Source organism: Branchiostoma belcheri, unplaced genomic scaffold (genome assembly GCF_001625305.1).
Source record: "Branchiostoma belcheri isolate BF01 breed outbred unplaced genomic scaffold, Haploidv18h27 scaffold379, whole genome shotgun sequence".
Taxonomy (NCBI): Eukaryota; Metazoa; Chordata; class Leptocardii; order Amphioxiformes; family Branchiostomatidae; genus Branchiostoma; species Branchiostoma belcheri.
In genome coordinates, this window is record NW_017803997.1 from 5515 (window position 1) to 23209 (window position 17695).

A 17695-nucleotide genomic window follows, 5' to 3' on the forward strand; every position below is an offset into this window, starting at 1 on the left:
CAAACCGCAGGGACCTATGTCAAGTAACATTGAAGCAACATCAGAATATCTGAAACCTTTAAGTAGCCATAGGCTAGTAAGTTTACTTTAATTTTTAGATGCATCTTGCTGAGACACACACTGACATCAAATCTTATTTCTGATATGCATTTTCCTCGTAATAGTGAGTAAGTGGTAATCAAATTATAGATTGAATCTTTTTTATACAAATGGTTTCCTATAGCTAATCAACAAAAATGATGGTTGTGCAAAATAGGGATTAGATGTCAATTAATATAAACGCTATTTCACCAAACGTTTTACAACTTAAAGTAAAAGAGGCAAATGTTCCTGAGTAAGCCTACCGTCAGTTGGTTCCTCCTGTATCCATGGTTGAAAAGTGTGCCTCTGCCCAGAACCCTCTATCGCTTTTGTCTCTGATTCTTGAGGATATGTCAGATGTAGAGTTGAATCCCCACCAGTTAAGGGTAGCATTTACGGGATAATACCTGGTTCTGTCCGACGTTGCCAGCTCAGCGTCGTTCGCCGGGTTGGTGAGGACGTTCCCGTGCAGTTGGACATCTCGGCCCGAGACAACCAATGTGTACTTCTTCCCTGGAGTCAGTGCGATGTTGTCGTAGAACAGATTGTTCTCACATCTCTGCAGACTATTTGTTCTACTTCGTCCTTCCCACGGTTACAACGTGTTGCCCCAAGTTGTTAGAGAAAATGTTGTTGCTCAGTTGTCCATCGACATTCTCGAACTTTATCACATTTTCATTGGAACCGACATCATTGCTTGAGAAGACGTTGTTGTCTATCAATACGGGTTGTTGTGTCGAACTTGAGCTGGCTCCTGTCACAATTATGGTAGTCTTGGCGGTGTTTCTGAAGAAAAGGTTGTCCAGAACCGTTATGTTTCCACGTTTCTGGTTTGTCAAGTCGATAGATAGGCTTGTTATCAAGTTGTTAGCCATGTAGTTGTTCCTGACGCTAATATTGGAGTCGACTAGAACACTTCTGATCACAGCTTGGTCGTTGTCATCAGTATGGGGTTGATTATGCAAGAACACGTTACGTTGGATATCAAAGATTGCGCCATTTGCCGCAGTGACGTTGATAACTGTGCCTTTGGTGTTATCCACCATGCTGTTCTCGATGATGTACTTAGATGGACCTGCAACATCTGTCTCATTATAGAAACTGACCTCTCCGAATATCTCGTTGCTATCCCAGTAGTAACTTATGTACTGAAGACTCATCATTGTCTGTGAGACAAACCGGATGTACGTTTTGCCGTTATCCGATCGAGTAACCTGTCCAATCTGTTGACTTAGGCTTCTGTCGGCAAAGACCCGTAATCTCGAAGAGTAGGAATGAAACTGAACGAATGAGACCGTGAGTTCAACCGTGAAACCCACACCTCCGTACAGATGTTTATAACATGTTGAGCCCGTCCGTCCTGTCTGAACAAAACACATGTCATTGTTAAGCTGCTGATCAGGCTCCTCGGCACAGAGCCTCATGATCGATTCAGGATTAGCCAAACAGTTTGTAATACTCCGAGTGTGCGGTGTGAGTTCAAATGACCCTGCTGTAAAGATACTGTCGGTGATACGTATATTTGTTGACAACAAAACTCTAGACTTTCTGCCAGTGAGAGAAACACCTGCATATCCATTACAACCTGAGATATTCACATTTTTAACACTTTGTGTCGTTTTGCCTCCTATAGCTAGTAGTTGTATTCCAGTACCCACGCACTCAGAGATTTCAATGTGAGAAATGTTTGTAGTGCCCTGCTTGTCCTCAATGGATATGGCTGCGTGTGAACGCCCGTGCAGATTGCCTGTGTTGGTGAACTTCAAGTTTGTAAGGACCTCCGTGGTTGCATATTTAGATGTGATCCCTCCCCATTTTTTCATTCGACATGTTGGCCTAGGTGATACATGAGTGTTCATCTTGCATCTTATTCCAACATCGTAACGGTGCGTGCAACCCGAGTACACATTACCGGGTGGGCCACGAAGACAGTTGAATATACTCATCTCATTCCCCGTGCAGTCTGGCCGACTGTTGTAACGACCGATCCATACAGGTCCCGATCCTTGTCCAAAAGAGTACGTGCTATACACTGTAGATGGGCCGTATCCTAGCTCACGACAGACAACATTTGCATCTTGTGAGTCCCGAGGGGTACCTCCCCACATACACGTCCCCCATTCTCCATTATAGAACACCTCCACACGACCTTCCCAAGGGAACCACCCTCCCACCAGCCGGACCTGGGGTTGGTGAACGGGTACATCCGTAAGCTCAAAATTGATAGGCTCTGTGCGTGTTCCATGGGCAACAAGGGAACCTAGATTCAACAGACCAAGACATGGGTGTATCTTGATAGTAGACCCCGGGTCTATGGTAAGCGATGCGTTTTTTAACACAGTTAAATCTGCTTTAAAGGTGTAAGGACCTCCATCCTTTTGAAGATGGAGTGAATGATACAGCCTCCCCCCGATGTTGTCAGTTGCCATGGTAACATCTCGGCTGGAAGAGTCAGCAGGTGGAGAGGATAAGTCAGGTCCTGTCGAGGTAGTGGGGAAGTATTCCACAGCCGCGCGGTCGTTCCAGTCGTCAAAGTCATGAATTTTTTCTTGAATCTCTGTTTCAGCCGCAGTACCCCACCAGTTATACCTGGCGTCAATCGGCTCATCAGGTGAAGTTGTGGAGACCCTACTGCACATGGTGTAGTTCATGTCTGGGTTGTCCAGCATGTTGTGCCTTAGATAATAGTAGGACTTGTAGCCTCCGATCTCAACGGTACATGACGTAAGATCTGGGTGCTGGCCGTACTGAACATTGCCGTCAGTTTGGGAAGTGTCGTAAATATTGTCACGGAACACGTTACCAACCATATTGAAGATAATGTTCTCCTGTAAGTTATCTTCGAACAGAATTGACAATGTTTCTCGCGCATTGTTACCGACAAAGAGATTGTTTGTAACATTGACATCATTCGTTTCTCCTTCAAATCCAACAGCTGGTTGATAGGGGCAGCTGTTATAGGAGATTGTGCTATTAGCAATGTCAAGTGATGTCTCTTTACCCGTCACGTACAGAGCGAACCTTTTATTACTGATAATCTCACTGTTGTGTAGGATAAGTGCAGAAAACAGGCTGGACTGAGTATTTTTGAAGTGTGCAACGATCCCTCCTTGGTCATTTCCTTGCACATGACTGTTATGTATCTCCACTCTTGCTTCAGAGTATACATTTATGCTCAGACCCTTTCCTTGGCTGTCCTGACATGTGACATTCACCATGATGTACTTGGCGTGTTGTCCATAGTGGTTAATGTTTATTCCTGCACCATAGGCCCCATAGCCTAAAGCGACTACATCAGTAAGTAAGGCTCTTTCTTCTATGCTCTGTAGATAGATTCCACGGCCATCGTCGGAATGGGATATGATATTTTTCATATCAACCGTGCCGTTAAGAATATAAGAAATACCAATCCCAACGCCATTGTTGGAATGAGATACAATACCATTCATGTTTACTGTACCAGAAATGCTCTCCATGTATATCCCACTGTAAGCGTTATTAACAACTGATACATTTGACAATGTGACACTACCGAGTAGAGACCAGATGTGGATACCTTCAGAGCTATGAATAACCACCGTTGACTCCACAGATATGTTTCCTTCAGCTTCTCCTACTACGTACAGCCCATAAACACAAGAAGACAGCGTACTTCTGTCAATATGTATGTTTGTCACACCTTGTGATACTTGTATACCATATCGAAAGTTCCTAGTCGTTAAGTCGATGATATCAAGCGATGCTGGGGTTTCTAATCCGGAAACATCATCACCCTTCCTGACAACATCAAACTTTGCAAGAAACGATGCATCCTGTGAGCTTGAAGCCTGCAGTAATAACGTGATCGTAGATCCAGCGGATGTGAATACAAGCGGGTTTCTGAATTGGTAAACCTCTTTGCCCCAATGCAGTGTAGCTATCTCATTAGTCTCGTTTAATGCAAGAGACTCATAGATGGCGAGGCTGTTCCTTGACGGTGGATGGCTGAAGTAAGCCTGTGTTACCGTGACTCGTATATGGTATCCTTCTGGTGCCTTTACGTTTCTCACACATCGAAGCCTTACTCTCTTCCTGACCCTATTTACGATCCACTGTGGCTGCCCTTCCTTTAGCAAAAGAAGGGTCGGTCTTCTGCACATTGGTTCCACTGAAAATAAACGGATAGCTTGTACATTTCTTTCAAGTTTCCACCATGGCGCGGACTGTACATTGTTAACATGGATTCCATTACCGTCTTTTGAGCCAGAATTGACCAACGTTATATTTTGCAAGGTGACGTGTTGGGAAGGCTGCAGATCTACATACTCTATTCCCGACGAAGTCCCGACAAGCTGGTCCATGACAACGTTGTTGATGTCGAATTTTGATGTCGAAGAGCCGTGTATGAGCAGACCAGAAGCCTTGTGTGCATGTAAATGTCCGACATGGAAAAGATTGATATTATGTTGCTCAAACTTTTGGTTTGAGAGAGAGACTATGCCTCCCCAACCGACAGTGGAGTCACACATTAACCTCAGGTACCTGTACGAGTTACCCCCGCATCTACTTGTATGATATAAGCTGCACTCTCCAATGTTGTCTTCGGATCCATCACATCGGATAGTGAGCCAATTTCTGATTGATGAATCGTAACTGTAAGTTTCAGACTTGTACGAACCCAGCCCCAACTGCTTACAGGCGATCGTGGCGAACTCGCTGTACCAATCATGGCACACAGAAAGCCATTGCCCGGAGTACTGCACTTCTAGTCGCCCCTCCCCACTATTGGTGCCCCCCGTTAACCGAACTGGAATTGTTCGGTTCGACACGGTTTTACGGACGACATCAAATGTTATAGGACTTGATGGTAGTCCTTCTAACTGCAGTTTCCCAAGATTGAGGATGCCTACACGTTCATGGACACGGACCTCAACTCCTGCGTCAACAATGAGAACAGAGTCTGGTAAGATCGTGAGGTCCCGTGTCAGGGTGACGGGGCTATCAGAGGAGGTTAGTCGCAATGTTCCATTCAAACGACCGCCTAAAGATGAGGCTGTCATGTTTTCTGTGTCTACAATGTCTATAGGATTGCCGAATGGGGAGCTTAGATACGGGGAAAACCTAACTAGGCCTCCACTGTTCCAATCATTGTTGTCAAATATCTTCTCCCTTATTGAATCAATATCTGTAGTTCCCCACCAATTTTTTTCTGCTCTGATCTGAGTTACAGCCAATTGATGATAATCGTCACTGCTGCAAAGCTCTAAACCATCTGGACTATTTAGGAACGAATTCTGGGTGATTGTGTGCTCATCTCCCGATCCCACAATCTCGATGGTGCAGTACTCATTCAGGGGGTCAGAAATGTGTGCCAATGATTCAGGTTCATACTCATTGTTTTCGAAAATGCTGCTCTCCGCAAAAAGGGGATTCGCGGCAGCAGAGACATCAGTTGTGTTGAATAGCACCACCCGTCGACAAACATTACGGACAAACTTGTCTCCTGTTATGTTTACGGTTTTGTCGTACCCATGTACATGGATGACCGGCTTACTGCCGCACTGGCTTGAGTCAAACTCAACGTCTTGTACTGTAACCACCGCACGCGTCCCACCGACTTCGATAATTGTCGCCATGTTGTCTCGATGGACTCCGCCACTCAGTTGGACGACCGGAAAGCGATCTTCGTAAGAGTTGTCAACGGTTATTTTGACCGAGCCGTTCTTATTAGAGGTGAAGTTGGATTGGTCTATGGTGATCTGGTCGGAGATTGGTGGTGATGTGATATTCTGGTACTCCTGGTATTCTATGTCTAGGTTGAATCCATCTCCATCGTTACCTTCTGCCACGCCATTGTGCAAGACTGTGTGACTTCTGTTACCAGACACTCCGAGATATCGAGCATGGAAACCGTCCAGACCGTTGTTGTCAAAGTGACATCCGTCAGTCACAAGGCTGACTTGGGTTGTGGTGAACACACTGAGTCCGTGATGGGAGTTTGTACTGAAGTTAGACTGACGTATGTCCACGTTCATCGGGACGTCAGACAGCATCAGACCGGCACCGCTGTTCTGTTCAAACGTGCCGTCAGTGATCTGGAGGTTCGAGTTGTTATGTCCTCCTGTCACCTGCATCCCGGCTGGAAAATTCTTACTGAAGCTGCTGGAGACAATGGTCACGTCTGCTGAAGGGTTCTTGACTATCAGCCCGATTCCGTCATTCTCTGAGATGTCACAATTCTTAATTTGAAAAGGGGTCTTTGAGTTCTCGATTCTAATCGCTGCGTCTCCAGAGTACTTGATGTTTACGTTGCGCAGTAGAGGGGCAACTGATGAGCTGATAATGGCGGCTCTTTCTGCATCTGGATTCGCTCCTCCCGCGTAGAAGAGATCCACGTTTTTCAGTGTGGACTTCATGGCTGCATCAGCAGTACGGATGTCTAGTGCCTTCCAATAGACGTTCTCTCTATGGTTCAGTCCCTCACAGACCACACCGAGGTCTCCGCGGTTTTGGCCTTGGCCTTTTAATGGGAAAAATGAAGGTAAGTAGAAGCAAACTAGAGTTTAAACCTCCATGGAATGTTTAATGCTTTTGTAAATACTACGCATTTCATGCAAATACTAAGTAATGCATCGATGAAGGTTTGACATCCAGGTAATACGATACGCCAAAAAAGCAGTTACTCAAGCAACTGGATATGATTTTGAAAACGTCAGACGTTTCAGCTAGTATCCACTAGCTTTCGTCAGTGACTGAGAGACCAGAGGGGAAATGGAGGTTTATAAGCACAAACTATTGATTGATATGCAAATAAAGTTAAGACAAAATTTTGGAAGTCGAAAATGAACAAAAGTCAAGACAAGATAATGCAAATTAGTCAGAAAGCTCCTATTAAGCAGAACAGGAGCTTAAGTGTTGTCTGCCCTCGGGGCTGGGAGTGCCAAAAATCAAGTGCCGGAAAGATCCACCAGTAGCCCCCCTTCCCTGTTGAGGGTGGGGTTATACATTCTTTCATATATTGCCTCTTTAACACCCCGATCCCACCGACGTGTTTCGCGGTATAAGATATCCGTTGACTCGAGTTTGAAAGAGTGACCCTGGTTGTGTTGGTGGTGGTGGAAAATAGCTGAGGAGTAGCCGTTGGGTCTGCAATGTTCTTCGTATCTTACTGTGAGCGGTCGACTTGTCTCTCCGATGTAGGTGTTGTTACAGTTGGGCTCCTCACATTTGAGTCTGTAAATAACATTCGCCTTGGTATCTTTGTGAGGTCGGTCCTTAGGGTGTGCTAGTCTTTGTCTGAGGGTTGAGTGAGGTTTGAAGTTAGTGGCTATGTTAAAGTTTTGGAAGATCCGTCGGAGTTTCTCAGATACTTCTTGGACATACTGAATAGTTATGTTGACCTTGTTTTTATTGGTCAGTTGTTTGCACTTCCGGGTTTTCTTAGAATAATCTGAATGTTTGAGCGCTTTGTTGAAAGTCTAGTTTCGGTAGCCACACTTAGCCAGGGCACCTCGGAGGTGTCTATGTTCGTCCGTTTTGGCTGCTTTGGCTGAAGTGATGATGTTGTCTGCAAGATGGAAGAGAGTTTTGATCACTGCTAGTTTTTGTATTGATCACCAGGTATTGATCAGTGTGGGTTGGTTTCCTGTACACTTCGAAACTAAGGTTACCATCTTCCTCTACGATAGTTTTGGTGTCTAGTCCCGAGTGTGTTGTCATGACATGGCTCCTGTGTGAACTTGATGTTGTCATCTATCTGGTTGATGTGGTCAAAGAAATCAGCTGCTACCCTCTTTTTCAATCTGCAAGTGTTATCTACATATCGAAACCAGTTGGCGGGGGAGTGTCATTGAACGTGCTGAGGGCTTTGTTTTCAAACTTCTCCATGTACAGGTTTACTACAATTGGTGAAACTGGTTATCCCATAGCACAGCCGTGCATGTGTTGGTAGAAGTCTCCTTTGAACTCTCCTGTGCATCCTAAGCAGAGTTCTAGTAGCTCACAAACTTGGTCAACGGATAGGTTGGTGCTATCTGCAAGTGTATCGTCGGCTTCCCTGACTACTGACACTGCTTCCTTAGGTGGTATGGAGGTGAAAAGTGAGCACACGTCATACGAAGTGATGGTTTCATCATCCTCTACCTGAATGTCTTTGATTTTGTTGACAAAGTCGGCACTATTCTGTACATGGTGCTGAGATTTCCCAACTAGTGGTCCCAAAATCTTGGCTAGAAAACCTGCTAACTCATAGGTGACAGAGCCTATATTGGAGAGTATGGGTCGTAGAGGGACACTTTGTGGATTTTGGGAAGGCCGTAGAAGGCAGGTGGTTGCTCCGTTGTTGGATTGAGTTTTAGGTAGGTGGCGCGATCCAGAACTCCTTCAATTTGCAATTTCTTGAGAGCTGTACTGATTTTCCCTTTAAACTTGTTAGTGGGGTCCTTTTTCAAGAGCATGTAGGTGTCTTTGTCTCCCAATAGGTCCTGTACCTTCCTGTCGTACCTTCGTATCTAAGACTACTGTGCATCTGCCCTTGTCTGCAGGGAGAATCAATATGTCTTCATTGGTGGCCAAATCTTTGAGAGTGGTTTGGTCATCCCGTGTGATGTTACTAGCAGGAGGTTTGGAGACTTTGGTGCTCAAGGCTTCAGTTTGTCTCTGTGGTAAACGTGCCCGATGAATTGCTGACTCGGTTTTTGTGACAATGTCAATGTTGGGAATCTTGTTGGGTGTAACTGCGAAATTTAGACCTTTAGAAAGCAGTGGTTTCTCTGGTTCTGTGAGAGTATGGCTACTTAGGGCGAACTTCAACATAGCCACTAACTTCAAACCTCACTCAACCCTCAGACAAATACTGGTACACCCTAAGGACCGACCTCACAAAGATACCAAGGCGAATGTTATTTACAGACTCAAATGTGAGGAGCCCAATTGTAACAACACCTACATCGGAGAGACAAGTCGACCGCTCAAAGTAAGATACAAAGAACATTGCAGACCCAACGGCTACTCCTCAGCTATTTTCCACCACCTACAACACAACCAGGGTCACTCTTTCAAACTCGAGTCCACGGATATCTTAGACCGCGAAACACGCTGGTGGGAACGGGGTGTTAAAGCAGAGGCAATATATGTATAACCCCACTCTCAACAGGGAAGGGGGGCTACGGGTGGATCTTTCCGGCACTTGATTTTTGGCACTCCCAGCCCCGAGGGCAGACAACACTTAAGCTCCTGTTCTGCTTAGCAGGAGCTTTCTGACTAATTTGCATTATCTTGTCTTCACTTTATTTGCATATCAATCAATAGTTTGTGCTTATAAACCTCCATTTCCCTTCTGGTCTCTCAGTCACTGACGAAAGCTAGTGGATACTATCTGAATCGTCTGACGTTATCAAAATCATGTCCAGTTGCTTTTTGGCACTAAGTAATGCATATTATCGTACTTTTATTCAAAATATTCACATGGCGTCTACCCAGTAACATGGAAAACACTATTGAAATTTGTAGTATTTGGCATTGACAAGGTACGATATTGTTGATTATATGTCAGCTAGAGACTAATTTTCAGGATTCATACACAGCAAGAGTTCCATGACCTCATACTTTCGCTAAATCATGTTAACCGTTCAAACTAATTGGGCATTTTTTGCTAAGTGATTATACAAATCATAAGAGCCTCCTTTGCATGGGTTATATCAGTTGAGCTTATTCTCCTGTCAATGGCAATCTTACCTGATGAAAAAAGGCCATTCTAAGATTTTCTCATTTTTAAATTTTGAAAATGAGGTCCTGGCTTGTATAAATTCCTTCACTGACATCAAAATATGTATTCTATTCCTAGCAGTTACCACCATAAAATGGCTCAACCGTTAAGGCGCTATATCCGAGATGCAAGTTGGCACGGGCCTCAACCCCCCCCCCCCTTCCGCCTTGATGGGTTAATATATGTCTTTAATTTTTTTATGAAAGCTTTAAAATCCTGACAACTCTTTTAGTTATTTCACATGCTCAAAATCACAAACACCCCAAAACTGTGACGATTGCGAATTGATATAATCAATTCGCCTTTACATGACGGGTGTTTATGCGCAATATCATCATTGGACAGTCATTCAGCATTTGCCTTGTTGCTTCTGTTTACATCATAAGAATTTTGAAAAAAAACTTACGACACCGATGAGGTGGCAAGTCAAAATTGTGGTGGGTGCACTCATAGATGTTGTTCTCATTGCCGAGACACTGTAGGTCGGACACAGCCACGCGCCCTTTGCCAAGCCGGTACTTGTTCTCCACTCGTCCTGTTGCGAACCCCAGTTGTCGACACACCACCTTAAAAATTACAATGCATTTTCTTTTGACTAGTCGACCATAAAGAAATTATCTTAACTATAGGGTTATGTGATGTTCATTTTTTATGCAAATTGTATACAGGGCTGTGCAAAAGGAAATTTACAATGTCTTCACATTTAGACCCACAGGTACAGGCAGAACTAAGAACTAAATTACGTTGATATAAACTATGATTTAAGCTGCAGGTCCCAATACGGAGTCGAGTAAGGAGGGCGCAGGGATATCGGGGGCCTAGCTAAAATGCGGATAAAGGGGACGACGTACTAACTTAACTAAATGTTTTTTTAAAGAGTGAAAGATTAAGAGAACGAACATCTACATCTAGACTATTCCAGTGTTGCGTTGCATATGGAATAAAAGACCTACGGTATCTAGCTGTGGTACAAGTTGGATTTATTGCGAAGATTATAATAAGTAGAAGCAGAGATTTCAGGAGGGATCAGGTCCCTAAGATACTGGCGAGTGTGGCCGCGTACAATTTTATAAAACATAACCAGTGAATGAACATGGCGGCGATCCGAAAGTCTCTCCCAGCCAAGTTCGTTAAGTAGCGAAGAGTAAGAAGAACCTCTTACTACTCCTGAAACTGTAAGCGCACATTCATATTGGTGTGTTACGCCGAAAGGCGGTTATACCGGCTATACAGATACAGATACAGATATTGGATACGTTCAAGCCTTTGGGAATCATGTAGAGTGCAACCGTGCCATATAATGTCAGCATACTCGAGAAGAGGACGAATAAAAGATTTATAAATGATGTCGAGTACTGCTCGTGGTAATCTGAATTTCAGTTTGTTAAATGAGGACACACGATGGGATACCTTAGCAATCATGTGTGATATTTGAGTTTCCCATGACATGGTGGAGGTAAGAAAAGTGCCAATATGCTTATGGGATTTTACAGATTTAATAACACAGTTATGAAGTTAAAGAGAAGGGTGGTCATGTGGGTTTAATTTCTTAGAAAAACACATTTCTTCAGTCTTTAAAGGATTAAGTTCCATAAGCCAAGTTGAAGACCAAAGTGATATCTTTCTCAAATCAGAATTAAGTCGAGAAGCAGTAGAATCAGGATTACCCACAATATCTAGCAGGGAACTATCGTCTGCGAAAAGAAACGGGCAAGTAGCTAGACTGTCCACCATGTCATTAATATAAACAAGAAACAAACGGGGCCCCAACACTGAACCCTGGGGTACGCCTGCGCCGACCTGTTTCCAATCCGAACATTGACCATCGATTACAACTCGTTGTTCTCTACAGGAAAGGTAACTGTGGAACCAATTGAGAACTGGGCGGTCAACCCCGTTTCTTTGCAGCTTGAAAATAAGTCCTTTGTGCCAGACTTTGTCAAAAGCTTTAGAAAAGTCTAATTAAACGGCTCTGACTTCTCTATTGGAGTCAAGAGCATCAAAAATTTTGTCATTAATACAAATCAGTTGATTGACTGTGGAATATCCACAGATAAAACCCGACTGGAGATTATACAGTAAATTGTCGGACATTAGATGATTATAAATGTGTTTAAATACGAGAATTAGATACATTGTCAGGATCTCTTTTTATGTAAATTGGAACCACGTTTGCCCTTTTCCATACACTAGGAAAAACCCCATGACAAAGTGATAGATTGAAAACATATGCAATCTTGTCAGATATATAGGGACATATAAGTTTTAAGAAGCGATTAGCAATACTATCATATCCACATGCTTTAGATACATCTAAAGAAGATGCATAAAGCTCAATCTCATCAGGTGTAGTGAAACATTCCAAAAGACGCAGATCAGTGAGGTAATCAGGTTGAGGGAGGCTAGTCGAACTGTCATCTACAGAAGACTGGTCCGATAAGTACTTGTTAAACAGAGTTGCCTTTTCCCTAAAATCTGTCACGTAAGAGTGACCAGACTTTAAAGGTGGGATGGTAGAACTCGCTTTGTTACAATACAAAGATATAACAATTTGCCACTATTTCTTGTTGCAACAAGGAGAAGACGTTAGTGAATCAACGAGCCGGTTATGGTAATTAGACTTAGCAAGGGATATTTCACGTACTACTTTATTTCTAACCTTGCGATATAACGACCACAGTACAGCTCTGTTTGACACTTTAGCCTTCCTGTGTATCTTGTCTCTTCTACGCATTAACAATCTAATCTTGGGAGACATCCAAGGTTTGTCTCTAGGTCTTACAAGAATGTCCTTGTGAGGAACACATTTGATTTTAGCTTCAAAGATGAGTTCAACCAGTTTTAAAGCTGCATCATCAACAGTATTACAGTAAAAAAAATGCATATCACTTAGTGTCAGACGAAAATCAGCTAGTAAGGTATGGTCGATTTTAGGGTAGTCCCAGATGGTGCGGACATAAGGGCGAGGAGACTTTAAAGACAGATTGACGGGAAGTTATTATAGGACAGTGATGGCATCCAGAAAGGGAAGACAAAACAGAGGTAGATTTGACAAGTGATTTTACATCTGTAAACATTAAATCAATCAAGCGAAGGGGAACGTGACAAGTCACAAGTCGGCTCACTATTCACCTGAGTGAGATTTACCATAACTGATGCTTGAAATAGTTTAGGATGATGTTCATTATTTATTAAGAAATGTCATTTCATGCAATGAAGGTAAAGTTTCTTTTTAATGTTACAAATTGTTTACTTACATTAGCTTCCGAACCCTCCCAGCGCCAAGTGTAATATTGACAGAGAGAACCCCACTCTCCGTCCCGCTGGACCTGGACACGTCCTTCAAACACGGTTGGACCCAGCAGCCGGATGTTGTGGTCACGTGTCACGTTATTCGCCTGGTCGTCGGGTGGGTTCCTCTTCCGGTCGAAGACGATTCTGTGTTCTTGAGTGCCGATCTGTACAGGAAAGACAGGAAATATGTTCTTGTCTTATATTAACGATGAGATACTACCCATGCATACGACGGAAATTTAATAGCATATTATCAATTGACAAAATCGTAATTTCATTGAACAAACGTTACTAAATTACGCATGTCAGTAAATGGCGTACGCGTGTTTAACCTGTTGGGACGGGAGTTTGACTTGTATCTTACAGATAAATGTGTTGATTCCGACGCATCGTATAGACTTTTTTCGATGGAATACTCAATTGTTAACGTTAGCAATACCAATGTCAAAGCAGAACACTTTTAAACACTTGGTGATGTATGTATAATAGACAAACTATGTATTCATGCCTCGCTATATTTTAGAAAGAGAGAAGAAACGGCGATTAACAGTAGATAACAAGTAGAATCTGAGATTTTATACCTCCGGGCTTTTTATTGTATATTCTTATATGTTGTTTGTGATGAAGAGTTGATTGTGTTAAATTTTATATGTTAGATTTTCAGGTTGTGTTAACACAGGTCAACATTTTCATCTGCAGCATCGGAACCCGTTATCGAACGCTTCCATGGCTTCCATAAAACGAGTCGAACGCGTTTCGCCCTACCCGCTTGTGCCCCTTTCGAAATTTCGAAAACAGAATCCGGACGTTGGAACTGATGTTGTTGCATTTGAGGGTTTAGGGGCACCAACGTTTGGCTCATATTGCATTGAAAGGCGCGTTTTCTTGGGTGGGTATGATATAAATAAAATACAACACGGTGTATTCCGCATCGCCCTCGGTCCCGGCCCTCCCGCGAGTCGGATCGCCCGACGGCCTGCGATCCGACCCGCGGTCGGGCCGATACCTCGGGCGATACGGAATACCCCGTGTTGTATTCTATATGTATTATGTAGACGTTTAGAACTTAGTATTAGAATATAGCGGTTCAGTATTCAATGCTCCATGTTTTACATGTATATCCTTTAGACTACTGTTGGTCACATATGCATTTAGTCAACCTGGACAAGAATATCCAATGAAGATTTATGCAATAAAATAAAAAAGCGATACTGCATGGAGATTACAAACTTAGCAACCAATCCACCAGCAAACCAACCAAACGACCAATCAACAATTAGATTAACAACATGTTTATTGTATTAGGAAACATTAAGCTTTGATATCAATTTGTGAACAATAGCGAGTAATTTGGTTTCAGACCTTCACGGCTTTTGCCAACTAACATCATTTTATCATAACTATGGAAATAATGACGTATTATGCATTTTGGGAGACACGATGTTTTCCTCTACATAACTTGCATTTGCTACAAATATGAAACCCACCAAGTTACTGTACACAACAATTCATTACTCCGTAAAGGAGGTATACCTCCTGGAGGAGTATTGTGGCTATATGGTTTTTCGGAGGTAGTCGTTATGCCCTCAACAACTACAGGCCAATATCACTTCTGAACATTATCCCTAAAGTCTTGGAAAACCTTGCAAATAAACGTATAAAAGACCACATCCGTCCAATGCTGACAAAACACCAGAGTGGATTTCGAGCGCACGACAACACTACTCTCCAATTAGTCCCACATTTGGACGAATGGACAAAAGCATTGGACAAAGGAGAGGTGGCTGGTTGCGCCTTTCTGGACCTGCGAAAGGCTTTTGATAATGTCTGGCACAACGGTCTTCTGGCCAAACTAGAAGAATACAGAATCCGTGGGTCCCCCCTAGAGTGGTTTTGCAGCTACCTCACAGATATACGTCAGCGGGTGCATCATATTTTGATTATGAAGCCAATGGTGTAAGGCCCACATTTTATTAGGAAGCTCTCTCTGCGCTCTCTCTCTCTCTCTCTCTCTCTCTGCGACCTCAAATTGGTCGGAGAGCGGAGAGAGCACCATGAGAGCGCCGAGGTCGCCATGTTTTGTATCTAAATTAATGTTGGGGCCGTTGCGCGCTCTCACTGGGGTTACCGCACTTTCTTTTTGCTCTTACGGTGCTCTCACGGCGCTCTCACGGTTCTCGTCGTTGCATCGCCGTCCTCGGTGCTATCACGGCGATAGTTTGTTCCGGGTCCATACCATCGCCGAGATGACGGCGCTCATGGCGCTCCCATCGCGTTCTCGTCGAAAGGGCGCCTTGAGAGCTCTAAGTGGTATGGGGGTATAAGAAAGCGGATGATGTACCAATTAAAATATGTATTAACATTTAAAAAAAGATCTTTCTAATCCTCTCATCCTTGAAGGCTAAGTCCTAAAGTGTGAAAAATCCATCAAAGTCGTCGGCGTGACCGTTCGGAATGACTTAAAATGGGACTCCCATGTCAGGAATATGATCTCAGGTGCCAACAAGAAACTCTACCTACTGCGCAGGCTCAAACGTTTTGGATTATCAGCAACTGACCTGACAACTGTCACGTTCGACCAGTCATTGAGTATGTGGCCCCAATTAAGCACTCGACTCTGACTGTACAACAAATCACAAGCCTGGAATGTGTACAAAAAAGAGCCTGCAAGATCATTCCTTGCCCTCTCTACTACAGCTATGAATTAGTAATCAGCAAACGGCAGCCATTGAACGTGTGCAGAAGCGGGCATGTCGTATCATTCTTGGGAGGGCTTACACAGACTATAACACAGCACTTACTGTCTGCGGACTAAGGAGACTTGCTACCAGACGAGACCACTTGTGCGCCAAATTTGCAAGCAGCATTGCAACATCTGAAAGAACTGCTGAGTTAGTACCCGTTTCCAGGGGACAAACACATGGACGGTCCCTTAGGAATTCTAATGAACTGACCCTACCGACCTGCCGAACTCTAAGGTTTAAGAACAGTCCTGTACCGTCGATGTTGCGGATCCTGAACGCTAACTGATATTAGAAGCAATTGCCACTAATGTATTATTTTAAAATGTGTTATTTTAAAGCATTGTATTATTTTAAAACTTTGTTGTAAATATTTTTAATGTGTCCTGCACAATATATATGTACAGAAGGCGCAATTCAGCCTGTCTGGTTGCAATGTCTTTTATCAATAAACCATTTTTGATTTGATTGATTTGATTGAGTAACGGAGTCCTTGAATCCAACATCATTATCAGATCAACGGGTCCACATATCTAGATTTGCAGAGCGTTGTCAAGATCCCCGATGAATCCAGACTTCCCAGACTGGCCACTTCCAACTAGGCTGTGTGTGACGGGAAGACAAACTCGCACAAAATAGACACCCCGTACTGTCGTACCACTCGTTATAGAAACTCACCAATCCCCACTTAAAGCCACCGTAGCATACTGTCTGCAACTGTAAAGACGGGCACGCTCTTGGTTGACATGATCAAAGCAGTTGGTTCAACCGTGGCCGTTTAAGTTGAGCGGGAATGGCCGTGTAACGTTACCTTTCAAACTTATCTTCCATGACCGTTACAGGCACATGATACATGATGGCAGCCCCGTCTCATGTTTGCACACAATCCATACAACAATGTATTCTCCACTGTTTGTTGACTTTGGGGCATTTCCAATGAGGAAGAAAATTCCAGATGAGATTCTTGGCAAACTTGAGCTTTGAACTTACGGTGTCTAACTGTGGACAGGCTTGTGTACGGTCATGAAAACGGTCTGGCGTAAATGTTACGGAACATCTTGACAACTAAAACTAACGGCGATCTTTCAATCGGTTCAATCAAATTATCCTCCCTCGAAGATCCATAGCAAGTTATAAATAAATTGTTTCTATTAATCATGATGTTTCACTTCACCTAATTTTCAAATTCGGCAAGTATGAACTGACTGGGAGTTACCGCTATGCGATTAGAGAAATTTTCCATTACGTAGGAAATAAGGTTTTCATCTGAATCTGATACATGCTCAGTAAAGACATTACAAGAAATAGTTACGCCTAAAATTGCCATGATTTTCAAACACGATTAAGATGTCTAAAATATATTCTATCATTTAACAAACACGTGAACATTCCATTTCAGTGCAACATTGCAAGCTATAAAATGCCAAAAGCATTGGAATGTCAACTACTTTAGCATTAATCCTTGGTTATTGTCAGTCGTCTATGAACGTCAGATCAAACAGCAACATTTTCTCCTTTTGGAGTACGAAGGACATAAAAAGTACGTTTAGACATCTGGGTAATAAAATACGTCAAAAACAATTACTTATGACACGCAACTCGATATGGAAACTGTCAAACGTTTCAGGACAATTTTGAGGTAGCGACGGAATGTTCGTCAGTGTCACTATAGAACTTGTGCAGAAATGCAGTTTTAAAACCAGGAACTATTAAATGATATGCGAATAGGTGAAGACAACTATTTGGAGGTCCAAAAAGAAACAACAAAAGTTAGATAAGACAAAGATTGTGCAAATTAGTCAACTGCTCCTGTTGTTACAGACCAGCAGCTTAA

The 17695-nt window shown here is 43.1% G+C and overlaps 1 protein-coding gene across 1 annotated transcript in view; it reads right to left on the minus strand.

The window, feature by feature from the left end:
- Nucleotides 1-488: 488 nt before the first annotated feature.
- LOC109476450 (protein bark beetle-like) overlaps nucleotides 489-17695 on the minus strand; it is a gene marked incomplete at its 3' end in the record, with an annotated part of 21600 nt that continues 4393 nt past the window's right edge. Inside the window, exons 2-5 of the mRNA XM_019777381.1 lie at nucleotides 13084-13284; nucleotides 10233-10392; nucleotides 767-6580; nucleotides 489-594 (exon numbers count right to left, since the gene is read on the minus strand). Coding sequence (XP_019632940.1) covers nucleotides 489-594; nucleotides 767-6580; nucleotides 10233-10392; nucleotides 13084-13284 — 6281 coding nt within the window. The remainder of the gene's footprint in view (nucleotides 595-766; nucleotides 6581-10232; nucleotides 10393-13083; nucleotides 13285-17695) is intronic.